Source organism: Mauremys mutica, chromosome 1 (assembly GCF_020497125.1).
Source record: "Mauremys mutica isolate MM-2020 ecotype Southern chromosome 1, ASM2049712v1, whole genome shotgun sequence".
NCBI classification, from domain to species: domain Eukaryota; kingdom Metazoa; phylum Chordata; order Testudines; family Geoemydidae; genus Mauremys; species Mauremys mutica.
The window spans coordinates 322575577-322600358 of NC_059072.1; the positions used below are offsets into that span (position 1 = coordinate 322575577).

Below are 24782 nucleotides of genomic sequence, written 5' to 3' on the forward strand. Positions count from 1 at the left end.
TAATGTGAGCACAGCCAGATTTTGGTGAATCTGTGGTGTAAGGCCAGTAAAACTGTGGACGTCAGCAAAAGCATAAAGAATAGCCAGGCATACCAGCAGATAGCTAAAAAGCTGGCAGCTCAGCGGATTTTCCAAACAGGCGATAAATGCAGGGTGCGAATTAAGAGGCTAAAGAGTGAATACAGGAAAACCCAGGATAAGAGTCACATCTCGGGCAACTCGCAAACAACATGCCTATTTTATGATGACTTTGATCAGGTCCTCGGCACTGCACCCAGCCCAGAACCAACTGTGCTTCATAATGACCTGGTGAACTGTGATGGAGCACTGCTGGCTCCTGAATCCGGCATGGGGATTCATTGCAGCCAGCAGCAGGCTTCGAGCCAGGATCATGAAGTGACTCTTTTAGTGCAACCAGTTCCAGAGCAGGTTGTGGATCAGGATCAACAACAAAATCTCAGTTCCTATGTGAAGAAGCTGTTTGAACCCCTCCTACTCCTGAGGAACAGCGCGCTGCTGAGAACCTGGTGGAGACAGAAGTCGCTGGTAAGTATATGATTCAAATGAAAAGTTTATTATTACTGTAATTGGATTGATTTGTGCTTAAAGTGCAATGCAAAAACGCTAAGCCCCGGTTACCAGCGTTTGAACACTAATGGTGGATTGTATCACAGCATCTAGGTGTCCCCTCCTTCCCCCTCCCCACCATGTGGAGTTCAAAATGGTGAGTTGGAATTTCAAATTTTAAAAACAGCTGTATTTTAACTGTTAAGACAAAGAGATTTGCTACAGTCATTCTTGTTTTCCTTTGAGTATTTGGAAATTTGCCACTTTGCAAGCACTCCTCCTGGGTCTGTGCAACTGCCCGTAAATAGTAAACTGAGTGTGTGTGTTTGGGAAACAGTATTCTTCTTCGAGTGCTTGCTCATGTCAATTATATTCTAGGTGCGTACATGCCCACGTGCGTGGCTGTCGGAGATTTTTGCCTTAGCAATTTCCGTAGGGTTGACTGTGACGATCTCTTGAGTGCCGCGCGCATGTGTCGGTATATTAGGCACTGCCAGCCTTACACTCTTGCAGCTGCTTCTTACTGTCCATGGTGGTTAGTCGGAGCATCTTTCCCTTGCCTAGCAAGGGTTAGTGGTTCTTCTACTTTGCTCTTTGAGACTTAAGGCTTTGTAAATAGTTCGTTTACAGTAGTTAGTAAGTAGTGTAGTTAGCGATAGAGTCCCAGTGGGGACTTTGCCCCAGGCATGCCCTGTTGTCTCCGGGTTTTAAGCCCTGCTCTGACTGCAAGAAGCCTATGCCTGTTAGTGACCCCCATAGCAGCTGCCTCAAGTGCTTGGGGGAATCATGTGAAGGACAAGTGTCGCATCTGTAAGAACTTTCGTCCCAGAACTCAGAAGGAGCGAGACATCCATTTGAGGGCTTTCCTCATGGAGGCTTCTCACCACCTGGTATCCAAGCCTTCCTGGTCGGACTTTGCCCCAGCACCTTGGCCTCGGTGCACAGCGCACCCCCAGCACCAGGCTGCACCCGGTACAACTCCCCATTGCCAGTGCCTAAGAAGAGGTTGAAGAAGAGCGATTCCCCAGCACTGAGCAAGAAGGGCAAAGGACCTAGTTCAGGCCACCAGCCCACACCGGAGCCACATGGGGACACCCCGCTGACGGGGCCCGCTAGTCCCCCGAGGGATCTGCCCCTGACTCCAGGCAGCAGTAAGGGACCCAGAGTGGTGACAGGGCCAACGCTTTCCCAGGTTCTCCTGGCGCCCATAGAGCAGAGGCCTCTAGCAACGTGTCAGCACCGCGTGTGTCGCAGGACACGACAAGGGGTCCTGGTGAGGGCAAGCCAACCGTGAATACCCCAGAGGGGGGACAAATGACGATTTGTCTCCAGAGATGAGACAGCGTTCTCCATCTTCACGCCCCAGGTCTCCATCTTCTGCGGGATGTACAAGATTGCTGGCACCGTGATTATGGTCTCTGCCCTCTCAATGTGGGTCCCCTAGAAGAAGGCATTGGTCACCGTATCGCTGGCACTGATCATCCTCCTGCTGGCTGTCCCCTCGGCATTGATCCCCATCTCCCAGAGAGTGGGAGTGGTCTCCGTTGCAGTATTGATCCCCCAGGCCCCGGCACCGATCCACCTACTCAAGGCATCAGTCTCCCGTGGCAATGGTTAGCTATCAGACACAAGCTTCAACGGCCGCTCCGTGGTCATTGGAAGGTGATTCCTCTGGTACAGAAAGGGAATTCAGCCCTTCACCGCAACAGCACTGGCACGATTGGGCACCTTATGCTGCGTTGACTTGTGCAGTGCTGTTGTGGCAGCAAGACAAGTGGCTGGAGCAATGTCCCTACTGATGCCGATGCCTCCGTCAATCCATTCCTTGGCTGCCGCCTCGGATCAGCAACCAACAGCACTGAGATTACCCCAGCCTTGTGCACCAGAGGAGTGAGCGCCCACCCCAAAACCCTTTTCCCCTGTGGGGAATGATGCCTCAGGTCCTTCCCCGATGACCCAGTCATCCTCCTTGTCCCTGGATGAGGTGGTGGGGGGGCCCTCTCTTGCCAGCCTGCCAGACAATTTTAAACAACATTAGGCTCTGCTTCGTAGGGTGACTATGAACTTGGAGGAGATGGCTGACATCTTATTTAATGTGCTCTCGGCCTCTACCCCCATCCATGTTGCGTTAACATTACACAGTGGGGTCCTAAAGATAGCAAAAGCCCTTTGGCAAACTCCTTCTTCCATCCCTTCCACCTCCAAGAGGGCCGAGAAAAAGTATTTCGTCCCGGCCGAGGGTTTTGAATATCTGTATACCCACCCTCCTCCGGGCTCACTAGTTGTCTTGGCGGTCAATGAGAAGGACAGACAGACAGGGCATATAATTTCAACCCCCAAAAATAAGGAAGCCAAGAGGCTGGATCTTTTTGGAAGAAGGATTTATTCAACAGCCAGCCTTCAGTTACAGGTGGCTAACCACCAGGCTCTCTTGGGGAGGTACATCAACTTATGGGACTCCCTCTGTAAGTTCAAGGATTCCCTGCCCCAGGACTTTCCCCAGGAATTCGGGGCCCTGGTGGAGGAGGGGATGGCAGCTGCAAGGTGCTCCCTCCAAATAGCATGGGACACATCCAATTTGGCAGCTAGGGTGGTCGTGTTGGCGGTGGTCATGAGGCACAGCTTATGGCTTCAGGCCGCTGGCCTTTCCCAGGAAATGCAGGCCTCGATCCAGGATCTTGAGGCTCACCTTGATGGGAGCGGTCTCTTTGCAGAGCAAACTGATGCGAGGCTGCACGGACTGAAGGACATTCGGGAACCTTCACTTGCTGGGTCTGCATATGCCCTGTCGAAGCCTCACAGGGGCCAGAAGCACTCGTTTTGAGGGTGCACTCGAGAGCAGTGCCTCAGCAAACTCCCTAGATCTGCCTTGTTCTTTCATCAGGAGTATTTGTCCCTACCATTCAGTCTGATCACGGGTCACCTCAGACCATTGGGTGCTAGAGATTGTGTCTCAGGGCTACAGCTTGCAATTCTTGCTCCCCCCAACCCTCTTCCCAGTCCTTCTTCAGAGACCCTTCTCACAAGCAACTCCTCGTCCAAGAGGTCGAGAACCTAATGCAGCTGGAGGCAGTGGAGGAGGTCCCTTGGGACACAAGGGGAAAAGGGTTTTAGTCCCATTATTTCCTAATCCCGAAAGTGAAAGGAGGCCTAAAACCCATTCTGGACCTGCCGTGCCGCAACAAGTCTCTAAAAAAGTTAAAGTTCTGCATGATCTCCCCAGCTTCCATCATCCCCTCCCTGAATCCAGAAGACACCATCCTCGAGCTGAAGGACACTTAGTTTCATATCTCCATCTTCCAAGGTCACAGATGATTCCTCCATTTTGTGGTTGGCAGGCACCATTTCCAGTTCACGGCGCCTTTGGTCTCTCGTCTGCCCCGAGGGTGTTCACAAAATGTATGGCGCCAGTGGCCGCTTACCTGAGGTATCGAGGGGTTCAGGTTTACCTGTATCTTAATGATTGGCTCATCAAAGGCAGATCTCAGCAACAGGTGCAGAGGAGCCTTGATCTGGTTCGTTCCACCTGCCATGACCTGGACCTATCGATAAATGAAAAGAAATCGACCTTAAGGCTGGTGCAACAAATAGAGTTCATTGGGGCGGTTCTTGGTTCCACACGATCCAGAACCTTCCTTCTGGAGACACATTTCCAGGCCATGTCAGACCTGAATCCTCCATGTGAAACACTACCCACTCACCACTGCTCACACCTGACTGTGATTGTTAGGCCACATGGCCTCATGTGTGCACATGGTCCAGCATGCCCAGCTCCATCTCCGGCCACTGCAAGCATGGTTGGTGTTGGTCTACATCCCCAGCAGACACGATCTAGACCAGGTAGTCAGGATGCAGGTTCATATCCGCTCATCACTGGATTGGTGGTTGAGCCCCACATCAGTGTTGGAGGGAGTTCCCTTAGCAGCCCCATCCCCCTCACTGACCCTGGTTTCCGATGCTGCTGGTCGTGGGATGATTTGTCCCTCCACATAAACGTCAGAGAGCTCAAAGTGGGTCACCTGGCCTGCCAGGATTTCCTGCCCCATAGGAAGGGCAAAGTGGTGCAGTCCTGACAGACAATACTGTGGTGATGTATTACATCAACAGACAGAGTGGAGCCAGGTCGTCAGCGCTTTGCCAAGAAGCTCTCTGCCTTTGAGACATCTGTGAACAGCATGCCGTCCATCTGGTAGCCGCGCATCCACCCGGGGCCAGGAACATGTTAGCAGATGGCCTCACCAGGACCTTCTTAATTATAGATACATTTCAGTTGGGGGTTCCTTCTCCCCTGACTGCTTTCCCCTCCTGGGGACCAGGGCATGCCTCGGTCTCACGGTTTCAAACCGTGTGGATCCTGTCTGAAGCCTATGCCAAAGGGAGACCCACACAACTCCTGTCTGAAGTGCTTGCGGGAAACCCATCAAACAGATAAATGTAAGATCTGCAGTGGCATCTGACCGAGGACCTGGAAGGAGAGGGCCTTTAGGCTGAAACTACTACTCATGGGGTCAGCCATTTGTCCCCAGATGGCAATGGCGGTGTCTGATCCCAAACCCAGCACTTTGGTGTGGAGTGCACCGGCCTTGGTACGAGAGGCCGCAGCGCCGAGAAAGGACTCGGGCTCCAAGGACCCTCAGCACTGCCATTGCACGGCACCGAAGACCTCCTCCAGTGCGAATGCTCAGCACCGCTCCCATTCATCGGTGCCACACAAGAAAAAGAAGACAGACAGCGGTCGTTCTCCCACTAAAGTAGTGGAGTGAGGAGGCACCAGCCAGGTGTGTCCCCTAGGACACCCTGCTCCAGTTCCCACTTAGCTGGCACTGTTTACTCCGGCCTTACAGTGAGGTTTGTCAAGTCTGGTTATAGTGGACTCCCTGGTGCGGGAGTGTTGGAAGAAGGACCCAGACCTTCCCTCTACGCTGGACACCTTTGCAGCAGCTAGGGACCTCATAATGATTACGGTGCAGTCCCCTGCACTGGCATCGGTGCTACAAATTTTAAAATTACCATTGCCTATGTACTTCTGTAACTATGATTAACAAGGCTGTGTCAAGAGACAGTGTGATGACTGAAGCATCTCCTTCACAATATGTGTGGGTTCACTTTAGAATTGTTATATTTTATGCCCTTGACGTTCCACAGTTATTAATTCTGTACTCCTCCACAGAGCTACTTTAAACAATAACCCTCTGTTTCTTATAATATTTAAGGCCCATAACCTGTACTACCTGCTGTTCTTCAGGAACTTGATCCCTGGCTCAGCATACCCTCAGGACCATTCCAAAACGAAGCTTTTCCATGAAGAACACATGGTCGATGTTCTTGAGAGAGCAGAGCAGCAGTTCCAGTACCTGAAGAAGAGGGATGAAAGACTGGAAGACTTGGCAGGCTGACCGGCAGGAAGCAAGGTTGAGGCTCGCTGCCCAGGTGCAGGCGAGTGTTTCAGCAAGGGAGCAGGCACTTGCACAGCAGTTCCTGGAACAGAAACTAAGGGAAGAGGACAGAGCCCAACAAAGACAACTTTTCCAGCAACTCCTATCTTAATGGCTGCAAGATCACTGGCTCCTGCTGCCTCTCCCACAACACAGCATGATGCCCCAGCAACGTAGCCTCAGCCCAGCAGTAGCTTGCACAACTCCATGTTGGGGGGAGCCCATGCATTCAGGACTGATGAGCAGCTGGGCTGGGCAACTAAACCCTGTGCAGCCTTCCTTCTTTCACCCCTCTTCGGTTGAAACCTCCACCTCGCTCACCCGCCACAAAGCGAGGGCTAAACATGTAAAGAAAGGAAAGGAGAATTTGGGGCCAGCGGACATTTAGTGTTAGGGGGATTGTGTTAGGTATTAACTATTTCTGTCCTTTGGGGCGGGGGTGTGTTTGGTGTAATGGCAGCTGGCCTGCCCAGCACTGTGTGAGTGGTTTACTGTTTTCTGACCTGTTTACAAATAAAGAATGTTATAGTTTCAAGAAAGTTTATTGCTGTTCAGTGCATCATATCATATACACAGGGTCTGAGATAAAGGTAAAAACATGTTAAGGAGTAATTAAGCATGGGAAAGCAAACAATATTCCTCTCTTTGCTGGTCCCCAGTCACAAATTTATTTTTCATCATGTCGTCTGACTTACATTACATAGCACTTAAACCCACACCCCTCCCATGCACTGCCCCCCTGCCAAAAATGGGCCAGTCCCCTCCCCCACCCAAGCACATTCATACAGGTATTATCCCGCCTCTTCCATTGGGCCATGCAAGTCAATAATGTGAATGCACACAAAATATCCCTTCTGCTGCACAGGTGCAACAGCTCCCACAGTGGTAGCTGCACTTTCTGGCTGAGGGTACCGATCCAGCGTTCCCTCGCCATCATAGATCCATGCAGGTGGAAATCGCTCACCTCTGGCCTCTAGGTTGTGAAGAGCACAGCAAGCCACAGTAATGCAGACAGCGTTAATTACACTGGCATCTGAATGGGTTTCCAAACACCTCCAACATGATTTTAATCTGCCAAAAGCACATTCAACAACCATTCTACAGCTGCTTTGAGTGTAATTAAACCTTTATTTGCCAGGGCCTCGGAAATCAGGATATGGTATCATAAGCCAAGGTAAAAGATGGTATGTGGGGGTCCCCCAGAATAACAGTGTGGACAGTAATATCATTTATGTCAGTGTCATTTAGTAGGAATAGTGTCCTAGCCTGTCCAAGAATGTAGACTGCCGAGCGGTGAAAAATTCCAGCATTGTGAACTTTTCATGTACAGCCCACATTGACATTCATAAATCTGTGATCCACTGCATAACAATGGAGTAGTACCCTTTGTGGTTTATATATTCATGTGCTCCTTGAGAAGGGCATACTATGGGCACAAGTCACATCACTAGGACTGCCACAGTTACGAAACCCCTCTCTCAAAGCCATCAACTACCTCTAGAATATCTTTAATGCCTGTCACCTTGGGGTAAACCTCATGCCTGATTCTGTCAGTTACCTCTGCCACCACTTTACCCATAGTCAGCTTTCCAACCCCAAACCGGTTGGCAATAGGCCTGTAGCAGTCTGGGATAGCCAGCTTCCACACAGTTATAGCAACCTGCTTCTGGACTGGCAAGGGTGACTTTGTGTATCTCTTTATGCTGGAGGGTGTGTCTGGGGAGGGGGGAGTTAAGAAGCTCACAAAGCTCCAGAAATGTTGCTTTCTTCATGCAAAAGTTCTGGATCTGCTGCTGGTCATCCCAGCTCTGAATGACTATCTGGTCCCACCATTCGGTGCTTGTGACCATATACTGGAAGCAGCGCTCTACGTAGGGGCCATCAGTGGCTATGCCAATTATACTGAGCAGCATCTGCCACTGTGAGTCTGTAATCCCAGGGTATTCCTCCTGCAGCTCCATCAGGAAATCAGTGAGGTACCTTTGGTGGGACAGAAAACATTCCCAAAATGCCCACCAGCACCTTATGGATGCTCTGCCAGTTTCCTGACCCATGCATGAAAGTGCAAACAAGAGAAGTTCATCCAAAAATGCCTCTTCCTTGTTGCTGGCTCTGGTAGCTGGGAGTACACAGAACAAAAAGATAGCTCAGCAGATTTGTTGGCAGACAGTTCAAATTTCCTGTAATGTGCAGGGTGAGCAGCAGAGTTTTCCCACAGTGCGACACCTTCCTAGGGCTAGAGTCAGCATTGTGGGGGGCAGTGCACTAGGAGCTCTGGCATATGGTTACCTTGACTAGGATCTGTACTTTGACTCGGAGTGTGGATGCCAGAGCTCTAGATTCGAGCACCAGTCGGAAAATTCTTAACCTAGGGTTACAATGCAATGTCAGCTGACTTGAGTCTCGCTATGCGTACATTGCTGTGTAAACTTGAAAGCTTGTCTTTCTCACAACAGAAATTGGTCTAATAAAAAACATTACCTCACCCACTTTGTACTTTCTGTAGTTATAAGTAACATAAGATTGATGAAATGGAAATTTTTTCTTATGTTTGTGCAGATAGTGTTTCCCTTTCCGAGAAAACTGCTATAAACATCAACATTCAAAAGATCTAAATAAGAAACTTTTAAAGGATTTAAAAAACATCTGGATTTACTATGTAAAGGCTGATTCTATCTGAAAGAGAGTTTAAAAAAAGTTTAAAAAATTGTTATTAATGGCACATTATTTTAAGAAAAATACATTACAGTTGTTCACCCTAATCTCCTTTTATTTCATGATCACCATCTGCTTAGTCTGCTACAATAATACTTTGCACTTACATAGCACCTTTCATCCAAAGGTCTTAAAGTGCTTTGCAAAGCTAGGAACAGAGAGGCTAGGTGACTAGCCCATTGATATAGAGCAAGTTAGTGGCAGAGCCAGAACTGGAATAAGTGTTGACAGTCTTCTGCTTTAACCACATAAACAAACTGCTAATAGTAATAAAAATTAAAATTGCTACAGGTGAAATTTTCCATGTAACTTTCCACTTCATGTTTCCTTTTTTATGTTCTTTTTCCTTTTTTTGGACATCATATTATATAAAATGACTTTTTGATAAAACCAATATTGATTACTGCATATGAATGTATATTGTGTTCGAGAAATACATGATGCATTATATTTGTATGTAATTATTACAAAATTGTCACACATTTCAGATTTGGTTTTAGAGTATAAGGATTAATGCAGTTTATTATATATATGTGGTAGAAAAGTAAAATGCTTTCATGATAATCGGTTACTGGAGCTTGGTGTTCTATTTGTTGTGCTGTCAAAGCCTTGTCCCCACAGCTGTTTTGTTATTATTGGACTACTGCTTTTAGGGAAACAGTTTTGTTAAGTGATTAGAATAGGGGTCTGAAATTCAACATTGGTGGGTTCTCCTCTTGGTTCTGCCACTGTCCTGCAGAGCTATCATGGGAAATGTATTAATTTCCCTGTGCTTCAGTTTACCCATTTGCCTATCTTACAGAAGTGTTGTAGGGTTTAACTATGATCTATTTATTTAGAATACCAATGGATAGTTCAAAATATATTCTTTTAAATAAAGACTGATTCATAGTAGACATTTTTACAGACACATACGCACACCTCTCTCTCTCTCATATATATTTTTAACCCCAGATTCAGCATTTGCTATATAGTAGTTTTGTTGCTACCAAATTTTTTTTACTGACTGAAGGTTGAATAAAGCTTAGGCTAGTACCTAGGATGGTCCTGCAGTTTGTTCTAACCACTAGGCTACACTTCACATTGTTTCTAAACATAAATATTAATTGAATGGTTAATGCAAAAAAAATCATTTATCTGAGCCTTTCTGTTTGAGTTTAAGCAGGCAAAAGGGCAATCCCTACATGCGCTGCCGTATTTTATATATTGAAAATGAACTCGACATCTGTTTTTGAGTGCCCAAAGACTTTGTGCAAAACTAACATACTGATCAGTTGCAATCTGGTAATTGTTTCTTGTACTAATATGTAATGGTCTTGATTTAATCAACTCAGCAAAGTCAGATGAGACCTTTGAGCTCAGGTCTGAAATCATCTTTGTGAACAAGCATAGGAATTGGGAAGTTTCCTGTCCTGATTTTTCTGTTTCCTTTATGAAAAAAGTACAGAAAAAAGTATTTCTCCTGTATTGTTTGATTTTCATGGAGTTATTGTTTTATTTTGATTTCAGGAAGACCATGCACTCAGCTGCAGCTTCTGAACCCTGAACGATTTGCCCGGCTTATCAAAGAAGTTCTGAATACTGTGTGGCCTGGCAGAGATATGGTGGTACAATGGTATCCAGTTTCAGAAGATAAAAATCACCCATCTATTTCATGGCTTAAGATGGTCTGGAAGAATCTATATATACACTTTTCTGAAGACTTGACTATGTTTGATGACATGCCACTTATCCCGAAGATGCTGCTAGAGGAAGACCAGGTATTAGTGGAACTTATTAGACTTAGGACTCCACCTGCAATTATTTTAGAAGATGAATCTGAGACACAGCTTCCAGGATTTTTAGCTGACATAATTCAAAAACTTGGTGGTGTTGTACTTAAGAAGCTAGATGCCTCTATACAACATCCACTTTTAAAAAAATATGTGCATCCACCATTACCAGGTGCTGTTTTGCAGATAATGGAGAAACTGTCATTGCAAAAACTGTCCAGTCAGGTTTCATCATTACCTCCAACACATAAAGATGCTCTTAGGGGATTCTTAGCTAGTTTAACTGATGCCAGTGAAAAAGAGAGAAGAATTATTCAGGAGCTACTGATATTTAAAAGAATTCAACAATCATCTGATGAAGGGGTCACGGCTTTTACTGGATTAAAAGGTTGTAAAGTGTTGCATCACACTGCCAAACTTCCACCTAGTCTGAGACTTTCTATTCCAATAATTGACAGCAGTGATGAAGCTACCATTCGTTTAGCTAATTTATTAAAAGTAGAACAGTTAAAGAGCACAGATTGTCTAAAGTTTATTATACAGGATATTCAAAATGACTTTTATTCTTATGATGAAACAATACAGATTATGCTCTGGGTTCTTGAAAATCTCACTTTCCTCAAAAATGAAAATACAGATGTGCTAGATTGGCTGTCATCACTAAAATTTATTCGGATTTCACAAGGAAAGATAGTGTCGGCCAATGAACTTTTTGATCCTGAGGTAGAAGTACTGCAAAATCTGTTTTATGCTGAGGAGGAAATCTGCTTCCCACCCAGTATTTTTACAGCATCTTCAGATATTCTTCATTCTCTGAGACAAATAGGTTTAAAAAATGAAAGTGATCTTGAAGAAAAAGACATTATGCGAGTGGCAAATAAAATTGAAAGTTTGCAAGGTGATTCTTGCACAAGTCATGATGTACTACTAAGAAAAGCTAGAACTCTGTTAATGATTTTGAACAAAAATCATATGTTGTTGCAGTCAGCTGAAGCAAAATCAATGCTGAAAAAATTAAAATGGATTCCAGCATGTAAGGAAAGACCTCCAAACTATCCAGGATCACTGGTTTGGAAAGGAGACCTTTGTAATTTTTGTTCACCGCCAGAAATGTGTAATATAGCTCATGCAATTTTAGTTGGTTCATCAGTTCCCTTTGTGGAAAGTGTCCATTTAAATATAGAAAAAGTACTTGGTATCTCCACCAAACCTGGCATAAAAGCAGTCTTAAAACACTTTAAAGTGGTGGTTGATTGGCACAGTTCTAAAACTTTTAGTGATGAAGACTATTACCAATTTCAGCATATCTTGCTTGAAATTTATGGATTTATGCATGATCACTTAGAAGAAGGTAAAGATGCTTTTAAAGCCTTGAAATTTCCCTGGGTCTGGACCGGTAAAACATTTTGTTCCCTTACCCAGGCAGTAATAAACTCAGTACCTGATCTTGATCTCCAGCCTTATCTGCATAGTGTGCCAAAAACTATGGCTAAATTCCACCAATTGTTTAAAAGTTGTGGTTCAATTGAGCAGTTGACACCAGACCACGTTTCCATGGTCATTCAGAAAATATATCTAAAGAGCGAGCAATCTCTCAGTGAAGAGGAGAGTAAACAAAATCTTCACATTATGCTGAATATTATAAGATGGCTATACAGCAGTCAGATTCCAGCAAGTCTGAATACACCTGTGCCTATATATTGTATCAAATGTCCTTTTAAGCTTGTAATGAAACCAATTCATGAATGTTGTTATTGTGATATCAAAGTTGATGACTTAAATGATTTGCTTGAAGATTCTGTGGAACCAATAATTCTGGTGCATGAAGACATACCCATGAAAACTGCAGAGTGGTTAAATGTGCCATGCCTCAGTACAAGATTGATTAATCCAGAAAATATGGGATTTGAGCAATCTGGGCAAAGAGAACCTCTCACTGTAAGAATTAAAAACATTTTGGAGGAATACCCTTCTGTTTCAGATATATTTAAAGAGCTGCTTCAAAATGCTGATGATGCCAATGCAACAGAATGTAATTTCATGATTGATATGAGAAGAAATATGAATATAAGAGAGAATCTTTTGGATCCAGGAATGGCAGCATGTCATGGACCAGCTTTGTGGTCATTCAACAATTCTGAATTTTCTGACTCAGATTTTCTAAATATAACTCGATTAGGTGAGTCTCTAAAAAGAGAAGAAGTTGATAAAGTCGGGAAATTTGGACTAGGGTTCAACTCTGTTTATCACATCACTGATATTCCTATCATTATGAGCCGAGAATTCATGATAATGTTTGATCCAAACATTAACCATCTCAGTAAACATATTAGAGATAAATCTAATCCTGGGATCAAGATTAACTGGAGTAAGCAACAGAAAAGGCTGCGAAAATTTCCTAACCAGTTCAAGCCATTTATAGGTGTGTTTGGTTGTCAGTTACCGTTGACTGTGGAGGCTCCTTACAGTTATAAAGGAACACTTTTCAGACTTTCCTTTAGAACTCAGCAGGAGGCTAAAGTGAGTGAAGTCAGCAGTACTTGCTACAATACAGCAGACATTTACTCTCTTGTGGATGAATTTAGCATTTGTGGTCATAGACTGATAATATTCACTCAGAGTGTAAATTCAATGGTTCTGAAATATTTGAAAGTTGAAGAAGCTGACCCTGGTGTAGCACAAGATACAGTGACTATTAAAAAAAGTCTGTGTTCCTCCAAAGCATTGACTGCGCCTGTTGTAAGTGTTTTAAAGGAAGCAGCTAAACTGATGAAGACTTGCAGCAGCAGTAATAGAAAGCTTCCCACTGAAACACCAAAGTCTTCATGCATCCTACAGATAATAGTAGAAGAATTTCATCATGTATTTAGACGGATCGCTGATTTACAGTCTCCACTTTTCAGAGGTCCAGAAGATGATCCATCTTCTCTCTTCGAAATGGCTAAATCTGGGCAGATGAAAAGGCCAGTTGAAGAACTGCCACAAAAAACAGTAGATTCTTCCACTTGGCTCATATGTTCTTGCATGGATACTGGTGATGCTTTAAAATTTTCATTACATGAAAGTGGACGAAGACTAGGTCTTGTCCCCTGTGGTGGAGTAGGAGTACTGCTGTCTGAAACTCAGGACCAAAAGTGGATTGTGAAACCTAATTGCAACAGCATTGGGGAAGTATTCTGCTATTTACCTCTACGAATAAAAACAGGTTTACCTGTTCACATCAATGGCTGTTTTGCTGTTACTTCAAATCGAAAAGAGATCTGGAAAACAGACACAAAAGGAAGATGGAACACATTATTCATGAGGCATGTTATTGTAAAAGCCTATTTAGAAGCACTTTGTGTTTTACGTGACATGACAGTCAATGGCGAGCAAGCTGACTACAGTTACTATGCAGTGTGGCCAGATCCTGACTCAGTGCATGATGATTTTTCTGTCATATGTCAAGGATTTTATGAAGATATAGCTCATGCAAAAGGGAAAGAAGGGATCAAAGTGTTCTCTGATGGTTCATCTTGGGTTTCCATGAAGAATGTGAGGTTTTTAGATGATTCAATACTGAAACGTTCAGACATTGGACCTGCAGCCTTTAAGATCTTCCTCAAATACCTTAAAAAAACTGGATCAAAAAATCTTTGTGCTGTGGAGCTTCCGTCTTGGGTAAAGGCAGGGTTTGAAGAAGCAGGATGTAAATATATACTACTAGAGAACACTTTCTCTGAGAGACAGTTTTTTTCTGAAGTCTTTTTCCCTAACATTCAGGAGATTGATGCAGAGTTGCGTGATCCTTTGATGCGTTATGTTCTGAATGAAAAGGTTGAGGAGTTCTCAGGAATTCTTTGTGTTACTCCCTGTATTCCTTGTTCTTTGGATAGACATTCTTTGGTAATACCTTCAAGATTGATCCACCCTGAAGGAAGAGTTGCAAAGTTGTATGATGCTAAAGATGGAAGGTTTCCTTATGGCAGCAGTCAGGATTACCTTAATCCAGTTATCTTGGTTAAACTTGTTCAGTTAGGTATGGCTAAGGATGACATTTCATGGGAAGACCTAATAGAACGTGCAGAATCAGTAGCTGCAATTAATAGGAATGATCATGTTGCAGCCTGCCTCAGAAGCAGCATTATATTAAGTCTCATTGATGAAAAACTAAAATGTAGAGATCCTAGAACTAAAGAATTTGCTGCAAAATGTCAGACAATTCCTTTCCTCCCATTCCTCACAAAACCAGCCGGCTTCTCATTACACTGGAAGGGTAGTGACTTTCAGCCTGAAACAATGTTTTCAGCAACTGACCTTTTCACTGCTGATCATCAAGATACTGTTTGTCTTTTACAACCAGTTCTTAATGAAAATTCCCATTCCTTTAAAGGTTGTGGGGCCATATCATTAGCTGTCAAAGATTTCTTGGGTTTGCTTAAGAAACCAACTGTTAATATGGTCATAAATCAGTTGCAAGAAGTTGCAAAGTCATTTGATGGAATTACATTGTATCAGGAGAATATCACCAATGCTTGTTACAAATACCTCCATGAAGCAGTGCTACAAAATGAAACAACGAAAGCAGTGATCATTGAAAAGTTGAAAAATTTTAGTTTCATTCTTGTTGAGAGTGCATATGTTGACCCAACAAAAGTGTGTTTTCATTTGAACTTTGAAGCAACACCATATCTTCATCAATTGCCTAATAAATATAAAAATAGTTTCCGTGAACTATTTGAAAGTGTAGGTGTAAGACATGCTTTTACAGTTGATGATTTTGCCCTAGTTCTTGAGTCTGTAAATCATGAGAGGGGAAGCAAGCAGCTAACTGAAGAGAATTTTCAGCTTTGTAGGAGAATCATTAGTGAAGGAATATGGAGTCTCATTAGAGAGAAGAAGCAAGAATTATGTGAGAAAAAATATGGTGAGATTTTGTTACCAGATACTCATCTAGCACTTTTACCTGCTAAATCTCTGTGTTACAATGACTGTCCTTGGATAAAGGTTAAAGATACAACGGTAAAATATTGTCATGCTGATATCCCTAGAGAAGTTGCAGTAAAGCTTGGTGCAGTACCCAAGCGACATAAAGCTTTAGAAAGATATGCCTCTAATATCTGTTTTACTACTCTTGGGACTGAGTTTGGACAAAAAGAAAAATTGACAAGTAGAATTAAAAGCATTCTTAATGCCTATCCCTCTGAAAAAGAAATGCTGAAAGAGCTCCTTCAGAATGCAGATGATGCAAAAGCTACAGAAATCTGTTTTGTGTTTGATTCTAGACAACATCCAGTTGATAGAATATTTGATGAGAAATGGGCACCACTTCAAGGACCAGCACTATGTGTTTACAACAATCAGCCTTTTACAGAGGATGATATAAGAGGAATTCAGAACCTTGGAAAAGGTACTAAAGAAGGAAATCCATGTAAAACTGGACAATATGGTATAGGATTCAATTCTGTGTATCACATTACTGACTGCCCGTCTTTCATATCTGGTAACGATATACTCTGTATCTTTGATCCCCATGCTAGATATGCACCAGGTGCAACTTCAGTGAGTCCTGGACGCATGTTTAGAGATTTAGATGCAGATTTCAGAACACAATTCTCAGATGTACTTGACCTTTATTTAGGAAATCACTTTAAAATGGATAATTGCACAATGTTTAGGTTTCCACTTCGAAATGCAGAAATGGCAAAAGTGTCAGAAATTTCCCCAGTTCCATGTTCAGATAGAATGGTCCAAAACCTCCTGGATAAGCTGCGCACAGATGGAGCAGAACTTCTAATGTTTTTGAATCACATGGAAAAAATTTCCATTTGTGAAATAGAAAAAACAACTGGAGCACTGAATGTGTTATATTCGGTAAAGGGCAAAATCACTGATGGAGACAGATTGAAACGGAAGCAGTTCCATGCATCTGTAATTGACAGCGTAACTAAAAAAAAGCAGTTAAGTGAAATACCTGTGCAACAGATTACTTACACTATGGATACCGAAGACTCTGAAGGGAACCTTACATCTTGGTTAATTTGCAACAGGTCAGGTTTTTCAGCTATGGAAAAGGTATCTAAGAGTGTTATATCAGCTCACAAGAATGAAGACATTACCCTTTTTCCACGTGGAGGAGTAGCTGCTTGCATTACTCACAACTACAAAAAACCACATAGGGCATTTTGTTTCTTACCCTTATCATTAGAAACCGGGTTACCTTTTCATGTCAATGGACATTTTGCTCTAGATTCTGCCAGAAGAAATCTGTGGCGGGATGATAATGGAGTTGGAGTAAGAAGTGACTGGAATAATAGCCTAATGACAGCACTAATAGCACCAGCCTATGTTGAACTACTGATTCAACTGAAAAAACGTTATTTTCCAGGCGCTGATCCTACAGTATCAGTATTGCAAAACACACCTGTTCATGTTGTGAAAGACTCTTTGAAAAAGTTTTTGTCTTTCTTCCCAGTTAACAGACTTGATCTACAGCCAGATTGGTATTGCTTAGTGAAAGCAGTTTACAGCTGCATTCATGAAGATTTGAAACGCCTTTTACCTGTTGTGCGGGCTCCAAATATTGATGGCTCTGATTTACATTCTGCAGTTATCATTACTTGGGTTAACATGTCTACCTCGAACAAAGGTAGGCCATTCTTTGACAATTTGCTACAAGATGAGTTGCACCACCTCAAAAATGTAGAGTACATCACAACACGTAAGACAGTGGCAGAAAATGTTTATAGACTCAAACACCTACTTCTAGAAATTGGATTCAATTTGGTATATAACTGTGATGAAACTGCAAATCTTTACCATTGTCTTGTAGATGCAGATATTCCTGTCAGCTATGTGACTCCTGCTGATGTCCGCTTTTTTTTGATGACCTTTTCTTCTCCAGACTCTAATTGCCACATTGGAAAGTTGCCTTGTCGTCTTCAACAGACAAATCTGAAACTCTTTCACAGTCTAAAACTTCTGGTTGACTATTGCTTTAAGGATGCTGAAGAAAATGAAGTCCAAATTGAGGGATTGCCACTACTTATTACACTTGACAATGTCTTGCAAGTTTTTGATTCAAAGCGACCAAGGTTCTTAACAACATATCATGAACTGATTCCGTCTCGCAAGGATCTGTTTATGAACACTCTGTATTTGAGATACAGTAATATTTTACTTACCTGTGATGTAGCAAAAGCTTTCGATGTCACAAGTTTTGCTGATTTGTTATCATCCGTGTTGCCTAGAGAATATAAAACCAGAAGTTGTGTACGATGGAAAGAAAATTTTGCAAGTGAATCTTGGCTTAAAAATGCATGGCATTTTATCAGTGAATCTGTAAATGTTAAGGAAGACCAAGAAGATATGAAACCAAAATTTGATAATATTGTTGATACTTTGAAGGATTGGGCTTTGCTTCCAGGTACAAAGTTTACTGTCTCAGTCAATCAGCTTATAGTGCCGGAGTGTGATGTCTTGGTGCCCCTCAGCTTAATGCATATAGCTGTTTTCCCAAATGCTCAGAGTGATAAAGTTTTCCATGCTTTAATGAAAACTGGTTGTATTCAGCTTGCATTGAACAAAATATGCTCCAAAGATAATGTTTTAGTGTCTCTGTTGTCAGGATATACAGCAAATATAGATAATCCGTCAAGCATTCTGAAAGCCATACATTATATGGTCCAGACCTCGACATTTAAGACTGAAAAATTAGCAGAAAGTGATTTTGAGGCCCTCCTAATGTACTTCAGTTGCCATTTAAGTAATTTGATGTCACAGGATGACATCAAAATTTTAAAGTCTCTCCCATGCTATAAATCCATTAGCGGTCGATACATCAGTATTTCAAAATGTGGAACATGTTACATACTCACAAAAAGTATTCCTTCAGTTGAAGTGGATAGGTGGACACAGTCAACTTCATCTGCCTTTCTTGAAGAAAAAATTAACTTGAAAGACTTGTATACTGTGCTTGGTTGTGTCCCTGTAGATGATCTTGAAGTGTATTTGAAGCATCTTTTACCAAAGATTGAAAGTCTATCTTATGATGCAAAGGTGGAGCACCTGATCTACTTAAAGAACAGACTCTCTGGCATTGAGGAAGCTTCAGAAATAAAGGAACAGCTGTTTGAAAAGCTGGAAAGCTTTTTGATAATTCATGATGCAAGCAATAGACTAAAACCTGCAAAACATTTTTATGACAGAACTGTAAAAGTCTTTGAAGTTATGCTTCCTGAAAAATTGTTCATACCTCAAGATTTTTTTAAAAGACTGGAACAACTCACAAAACCGAAGAATCAAGGGGCATTCCTTACATCATGGGTAACATTCCTGCGGAATATAGGACTAAAATACATTATTTCCCAGCAACAGTTACTACAGTTTTCTAAGGAGATCAGTATGAGAGCTAACACAGAAAGCTGGTCTAAGGAAACACTGCAAAGTACAGTTGATGTCCTCCTTCATCACATATTCGAGGAAAGAACTGATTTATTATTGGGAAACTTCCTAAAAGAATTATCTTTAATTCCTTTTTTGTGCCCCGAGCGTGCTCCTGCTGAAATTGTCAGATTTCATCCTCAGTATCAAGAGATTAATGGAACACTCCCTCTTATAAGATTCAATGGAGCACAAGTAAACCCTAAATTCAAACAGACGGATGTGTTACAATTGCTATGGACTTCGTGTCCTATTCTTCCTGAAAAAGCAACACCTTTAAGTATCAAGGAACAGGAAGGAAGCAGTCTTAGTCCACAAGAACAGCTTGAGCAGGTTTTAACTATGCTTAATGTTAACTTGGATCCTCCTCTGGACAAAGTTATCAATAACTGCAGAAATATATGCAATATAACAACTTTAGATGAGGACATGGTGAAAACCAGAGCTAAAGTACTAAGGAGTATCTATGAATTTCTCAGTACAGAGAAAAGGGAATTCCGCTTTCAGCTTCGAGGGGTTGCTTTTGTGATGGTGGAAGAAGGTTGGAAGCTCCTGAAGCCTGAGGAGGTAGTAATAAATCTTGAGTATGAATCTGATTTTAAACCTTACCTTTACAAACTTCCTTTAGAACTTGGCACCTTCCACCAGTTATTTAAACACTTAGGTACTGAAGATGTTATTTCAACAAAGCAGTATGTTGAGGTTCTAAGTCGCATATTCAAGAACTCTGAAGGAAAACAATTGGATCCTAATGAAATGCGCACAGTTAAAAGAGTTGTTTCTGGTCTGTTTAAAAGTCTGCAAAATGATTCTGTTAAGGTTAGAAATGACCTTGAGAATGTGAGAGATCTGGCCCTTTACCTTCCCAGTCAAGATGGTAGATTGGTAAAATCAAGTATCTTAGTTTTTGATGATGCGCCACATTACAAAAGTAGAATACAGGGTAACATTGGTGTGCAGATGCTTGTTGATCTTAGCCAGTGTTATTTAGGAAAAGACCATGGTTTTCACACTAAGCTGGTAATGCTGTTTCCTCAGAAACTGAGGCCTCGCCTACTTAGTAGTATTCTTGAAGAACTGTTAGATGAAGAGTCTCCCAAAACATGTCAGTTTGGAGCATTATGTTCTCTACAGGGAAGATTGCAGTTACTATTATCTTCTGAACAGTTTATCACTGGACTCATTAGAATTATGAAGCATGAAAATGACAATGCTTTCCTAGCCAATGAAGAAAAGGCCATAAAACTGTGCAAAGCCTTGCGAGAAGGCTTGAAAGTTTCCTGTTTTGAGAAGTTGCAAACAACATTAAGGGTTAAAGGTTTTACTCCTATTCCCCACAGTAAAAGTGAAACATTTGCTTTTTTAAAGAGATTTGGGAATGCAGTAATACTGCTTTATATACAGCACTCTGACAGCAAAGACATAAATTTCCTCTTAGCATTAGCAATGACCCTGAAATCTGCAACTGACAATCTAATTTCTGATACCTCATATTTAATTGCCATGTTGGGTTGCAATGATATTTACAGAATTAGTGAGAAGCTTGATAGTTTAGGAGTGAAGTATGACTCCTCAGAACCATCAAAACTTGAATTACCTATGCCTGGAACTCCTATACCAGCTGAAATTCATTACACTCTCCTTATGGATCCAATGAATGTTTTTTATCCAGGTGAATATGTTGGTTATCTTGTTGATGCTGAAGGTGGTGATATATATGGATCATACCAACCAACATATACATATGCAATCATTGTACAAGAAGTAGAAAGGGAAGATGATGAAAATTCCAGTTTTCTAGGCAAGATTTATCAGATAGATATTGGATATAGTGAGTATAAAATAGTGAGCTCTCTTGATTTATACAAGTTTTCAAGACCCGATGAAAGTTCTCAGAGTAAGGACAGTGCGCCATCTACCCCAACTAGTCCTACAGAATTTCCAGCACATGGACCTAGGACAGTTCCTCCTCTTTTCTCTGGTAGAGAGAGCCACAAAACAACATCTTCAAAACATCACTCTCCCAAAAAGATTAAGCTGAATTCTTTGCCAGAAATATTAAGAGAAGTGACATCAGTGCTCGAACAGGCTTGGAAACTTCCAGAATCTGAAAGGAAAAAGATTATTAGAAGGCTATATCTTAAGTGGCATCCAGATAAAAATTCAGAGAATCTTGATATAGCCAATGAAGTTTTCAAACATTTACAGAATGAGATTAACAGACTAGAAAAACAGGCCTTTATCGATCAAAATACAGACAGAGCATCAAGACGAACATTTTCATCCTCAGCTTCTCGATTTCAGTCAGACAAATTTTCATTTCAAAGATTTTATACTTCATGGAATCAAGAAGCAACGAGCCATAAATCTGAAAGGCAACAGTATAAAGAAAAGTGTCCATCTTCCACAGGGCCATCTTACTCTGCACGTTTCTTTGTACCACCCACATTCAAGTCTGTTGGTAATCCTGTGGAAGCACGTAGATGGCTTAGGCAAGCTCGAGCAAACTTTTCAGCTGCAAGAAATGACCTTCATAAAAACGCTAATGAATGGGTGTGCTTCAAATGCTATCTCTCCACAAAGTTAGCCTTGATTGCAGCTGACTACGCAGTAAGGGGTAAATCAGATAAAGATGTAAAACCAACTGCACTTGCACAAAAAATAGAGGAATATAGTCAACAACTTGAAGGACTTACAAATGATGTTCAAACACTGGAAGCTTATGGAGTAGACAGCTTAAAAACTCGATATCCTGATTTGCTTCCCTTTCCACAGATTCCAAATGACAGGTTCACTTCTGAAGTTGCCATGAGAGTGATGGAGTGTACTGCTTGTATCATAATAAAACTTGAAAACTTTATACAACAAAAAGTGTGAGAGATTTGAAAGTTAGAAAATTGTACTCTCAAGAGCTAGATATTTAATGTGATAGGATAGAACTGTAATTTACATGTGCAGATTACTGTATTTCTGAGAGGTTACACTTACCAAACAGCTTAGAAATACAATGGACATATTTGGATGGTACTGAAGTATTTAGAATTGAAATTAATGTAAGCAGGCCTTTTTTTTTAAACTGAGTTTATTGTATAAGCAAACTGTAAAACGTGAATATTTAAAAATTTGCAGGGAGATTGTGCTGCAAAAAGTAGCTGTCTGTACAGTAAATTGGTTTAAATTGATCTGCACTTTATGTAACCAAAACGTAGCGGTTTGTTAGATAAAGCTTGTATATAAACTTAGATTTTATTTCATTTAATATTATGCTTCCAAAAACGTGGTGTCATCTTTTTAATATACTGATCAGATTGGACAAATTACTAAATGAAAATCATAAAATAACTTTGGAGAGGAGTCACTCCAGAGCATTTCTTTATTCTTTTATCTTCCATGGACATTGATGTCTCTCATAGTAGTATTCTTATCAGCTGGATCTGATTATCAGGTTGCTGCAGTATTACATCCTCACGTTTAAAGGATAATACAGTATCTTTGAAATGGTACAGTATTTTAATCCGGATTAATATTACTTGACTTAACATACAACATCATGTAGTGCATTGAATGCATTTACTTAATTGTAATATAATTAGGTATTTAATTTACATTTTCTGTTTAAGAGCCTGTTATTGTTTATTTAATGAAAACTGCATGTGGATAACGTAGGATAGGTGACCATTAATGTACAGAGTTTTATGAAGGGTTTTTGAAAACCATACTCCAAAACTAATTTCTCAAATGCCTAAATGCTTGAGTTTCATGTTTCTCTCTCTCTGTGTGTATATATATATATATATATATGTATATTTTCCACAAACAAACATTGAAAATATAGTACAACTTGGTAATCCATTATTTGGTATATAGCAGGCAATATCTTTTGTTACATGTCAGAAGGTGCTGCAATATAATGTTCCTTTTATTTTGTCTTTCACCATGCCACCAGAGATGTTTGATTTTTAGTTTACCTTCTTTGTAATACTTCTGGTAATGTCATGTAATGTACTCAACATTAGCTATTTGTAAGGAATTATGGGAATTTGTAAATAGGATTTTTTTTGTTTGTTTTTTGTTCCAAATCTGCCACATTAAACATAAATATTCATCACTTCCCAATGACACAATTGTCATAACTGTTTACTTGCTACCACAGTGAAACTGTAGTTTCACTTACAGAATGTAAAGGCAAACAGATAATAACACGATTTTACAGGGGTGCTGTGCGTGCAGCAGCATGGTAATCCAAAAGAGGAAATGCTGACAAAGGCTTTCTCAGTTTCATGCACATAAATAAGGGCTTGTTATGTTCAGAAGTCTCACAAGTAATTATTGGTAATAGGAAGAAATTACGCTGATTGGAAAACTGTATTGCTTCTGGTTGTGAAGCCATGTGATTATTTCTGCTGTTATATTAAGTGCCATAACTTTAATAAAGAAAAATGCAAACACATACTTCAATCTGGTGTGTCTTGGATTTATAAATTAGCCCAGTTTTAACCAACAATTTCAAGCTTACTTTTAGCTAAATGTATAATCACTCCATTTTGGTTCATTCTAAACAATTGTACAGTTTCCATCAGCATATTAAAAGAAAATTATGCAGATGAATGCTTTTTTCCTTGTAAAGGCTCATATGCCACATTTCACAGTTCATTGAAAAACGTAATTTTTGATGATTTTGTGAAATAACTAGCAATCAGGTAAAGGAAAAACTAGGTGTGCTCATGAAATAAAGTAGCTTATTCTTCACAGCTTTTAAACAGGTAGTATTAATGATCAGGTAATTTTTATGGTAATTATGAGATGAAAAAGTGTTCAATGTATGTAGGATGTTTAAGTGCATCATTAAAATTACTAATAACATGAAAAAAAAGTTTAAAGTATTTTTCATTCTAACTTAATGTAAAATACCACCATATGGAATAGTAGTAAGAAAGCATCATAGGAGCAATTTGAATACTATTCAAAGACTTTCACAGAGACTCTTTTAAATAAAGAGTTATAAGTGAAAATATGTGTTTGCCTCAAAAAAAGATGTTATAAACCCTTTAAAACAGTTGTGCAACATTGTACTGAATTAGCTTTGTTAGTCATATTTTACATATTTACTGAGTGCTGACAATGTGCTAGAGAAAACCAATTCTTGCCTTCAGTGGCTTAAATCTTAAACTTTAGATGTTGAACTGGGGAAACAAAAAGTCTGAATATACAGAAAAATCCACACATTGCCAGTGATATTGACAGTTTCATCCTGGTATAATGCAGTCAACAAGTTATAACATTTTTGTATGCATATACTAAGGCATGTTTAGGTATCTGCTGCTCCTAATTGGTGCCTATGGTATTAATATTCAATACAGTAATTATTAATGTACTATATTAATAAATCACGGGAGTCTTACTCAGAAGTCTGAATTGCCTTTTCGTTTGGGTTTGGTCCCTATCTCATTCCACTAATCCTAAGTAATGCAGCCTCATAAGGCCCAAAAGCAGTCAAAACGCTGCACTAGTTACTGTGCAGGAAGGCAATCCAGCATAGAAACTGATTGCACAAGGGCATTTTGCATCCTTAGCAGGGGGAAAATGTTGGTTTACTTTCTCATCCTCAGTTCTACCAAAAACTGTGAGAAGTGAAGAACATAAGAACAGCCATACTGGGTCAGACCAAAGATCCATCTAGCCCAGTATCCTGTCTTCCGACAGTGGCCAATGCCAGGTGCCTCAGAGGGAATGAACAGAACGGGGAATCATCAAGTGATCCATCCCCTGTCGCCCATTCCCAGCTTCTGGCAAACAGAGGCTAGGGACACCATCCCTGCCCATCCTGGCTAAGAGCCATTGATGGGCCTATCCTCCATGAACTTATCTAGTT

At 41.1% G+C, this 24782-nt stretch overlaps 1 protein-coding gene across 1 annotated transcript in view; it reads left to right on the forward strand.

The window, feature by feature from the left end:
• The window catches only part of SACS (sacsin molecular chaperone), a 237851-nt gene extending 213554 nt beyond the window's left edge, over positions 1-24297 (forward strand). The window contains exon 15 of the mRNA XM_045017418.1: positions 10227-24297. Coding sequence (XP_044873353.1) covers positions 10227-21787 — 11561 coding nt within the window. The 3' untranslated portion in view covers positions 21788-24297. The remainder of the gene's footprint in view (positions 1-10226) is intronic.
• The last annotated feature ends 485 nt before the right edge of the window (positions 24298-24782 follow it).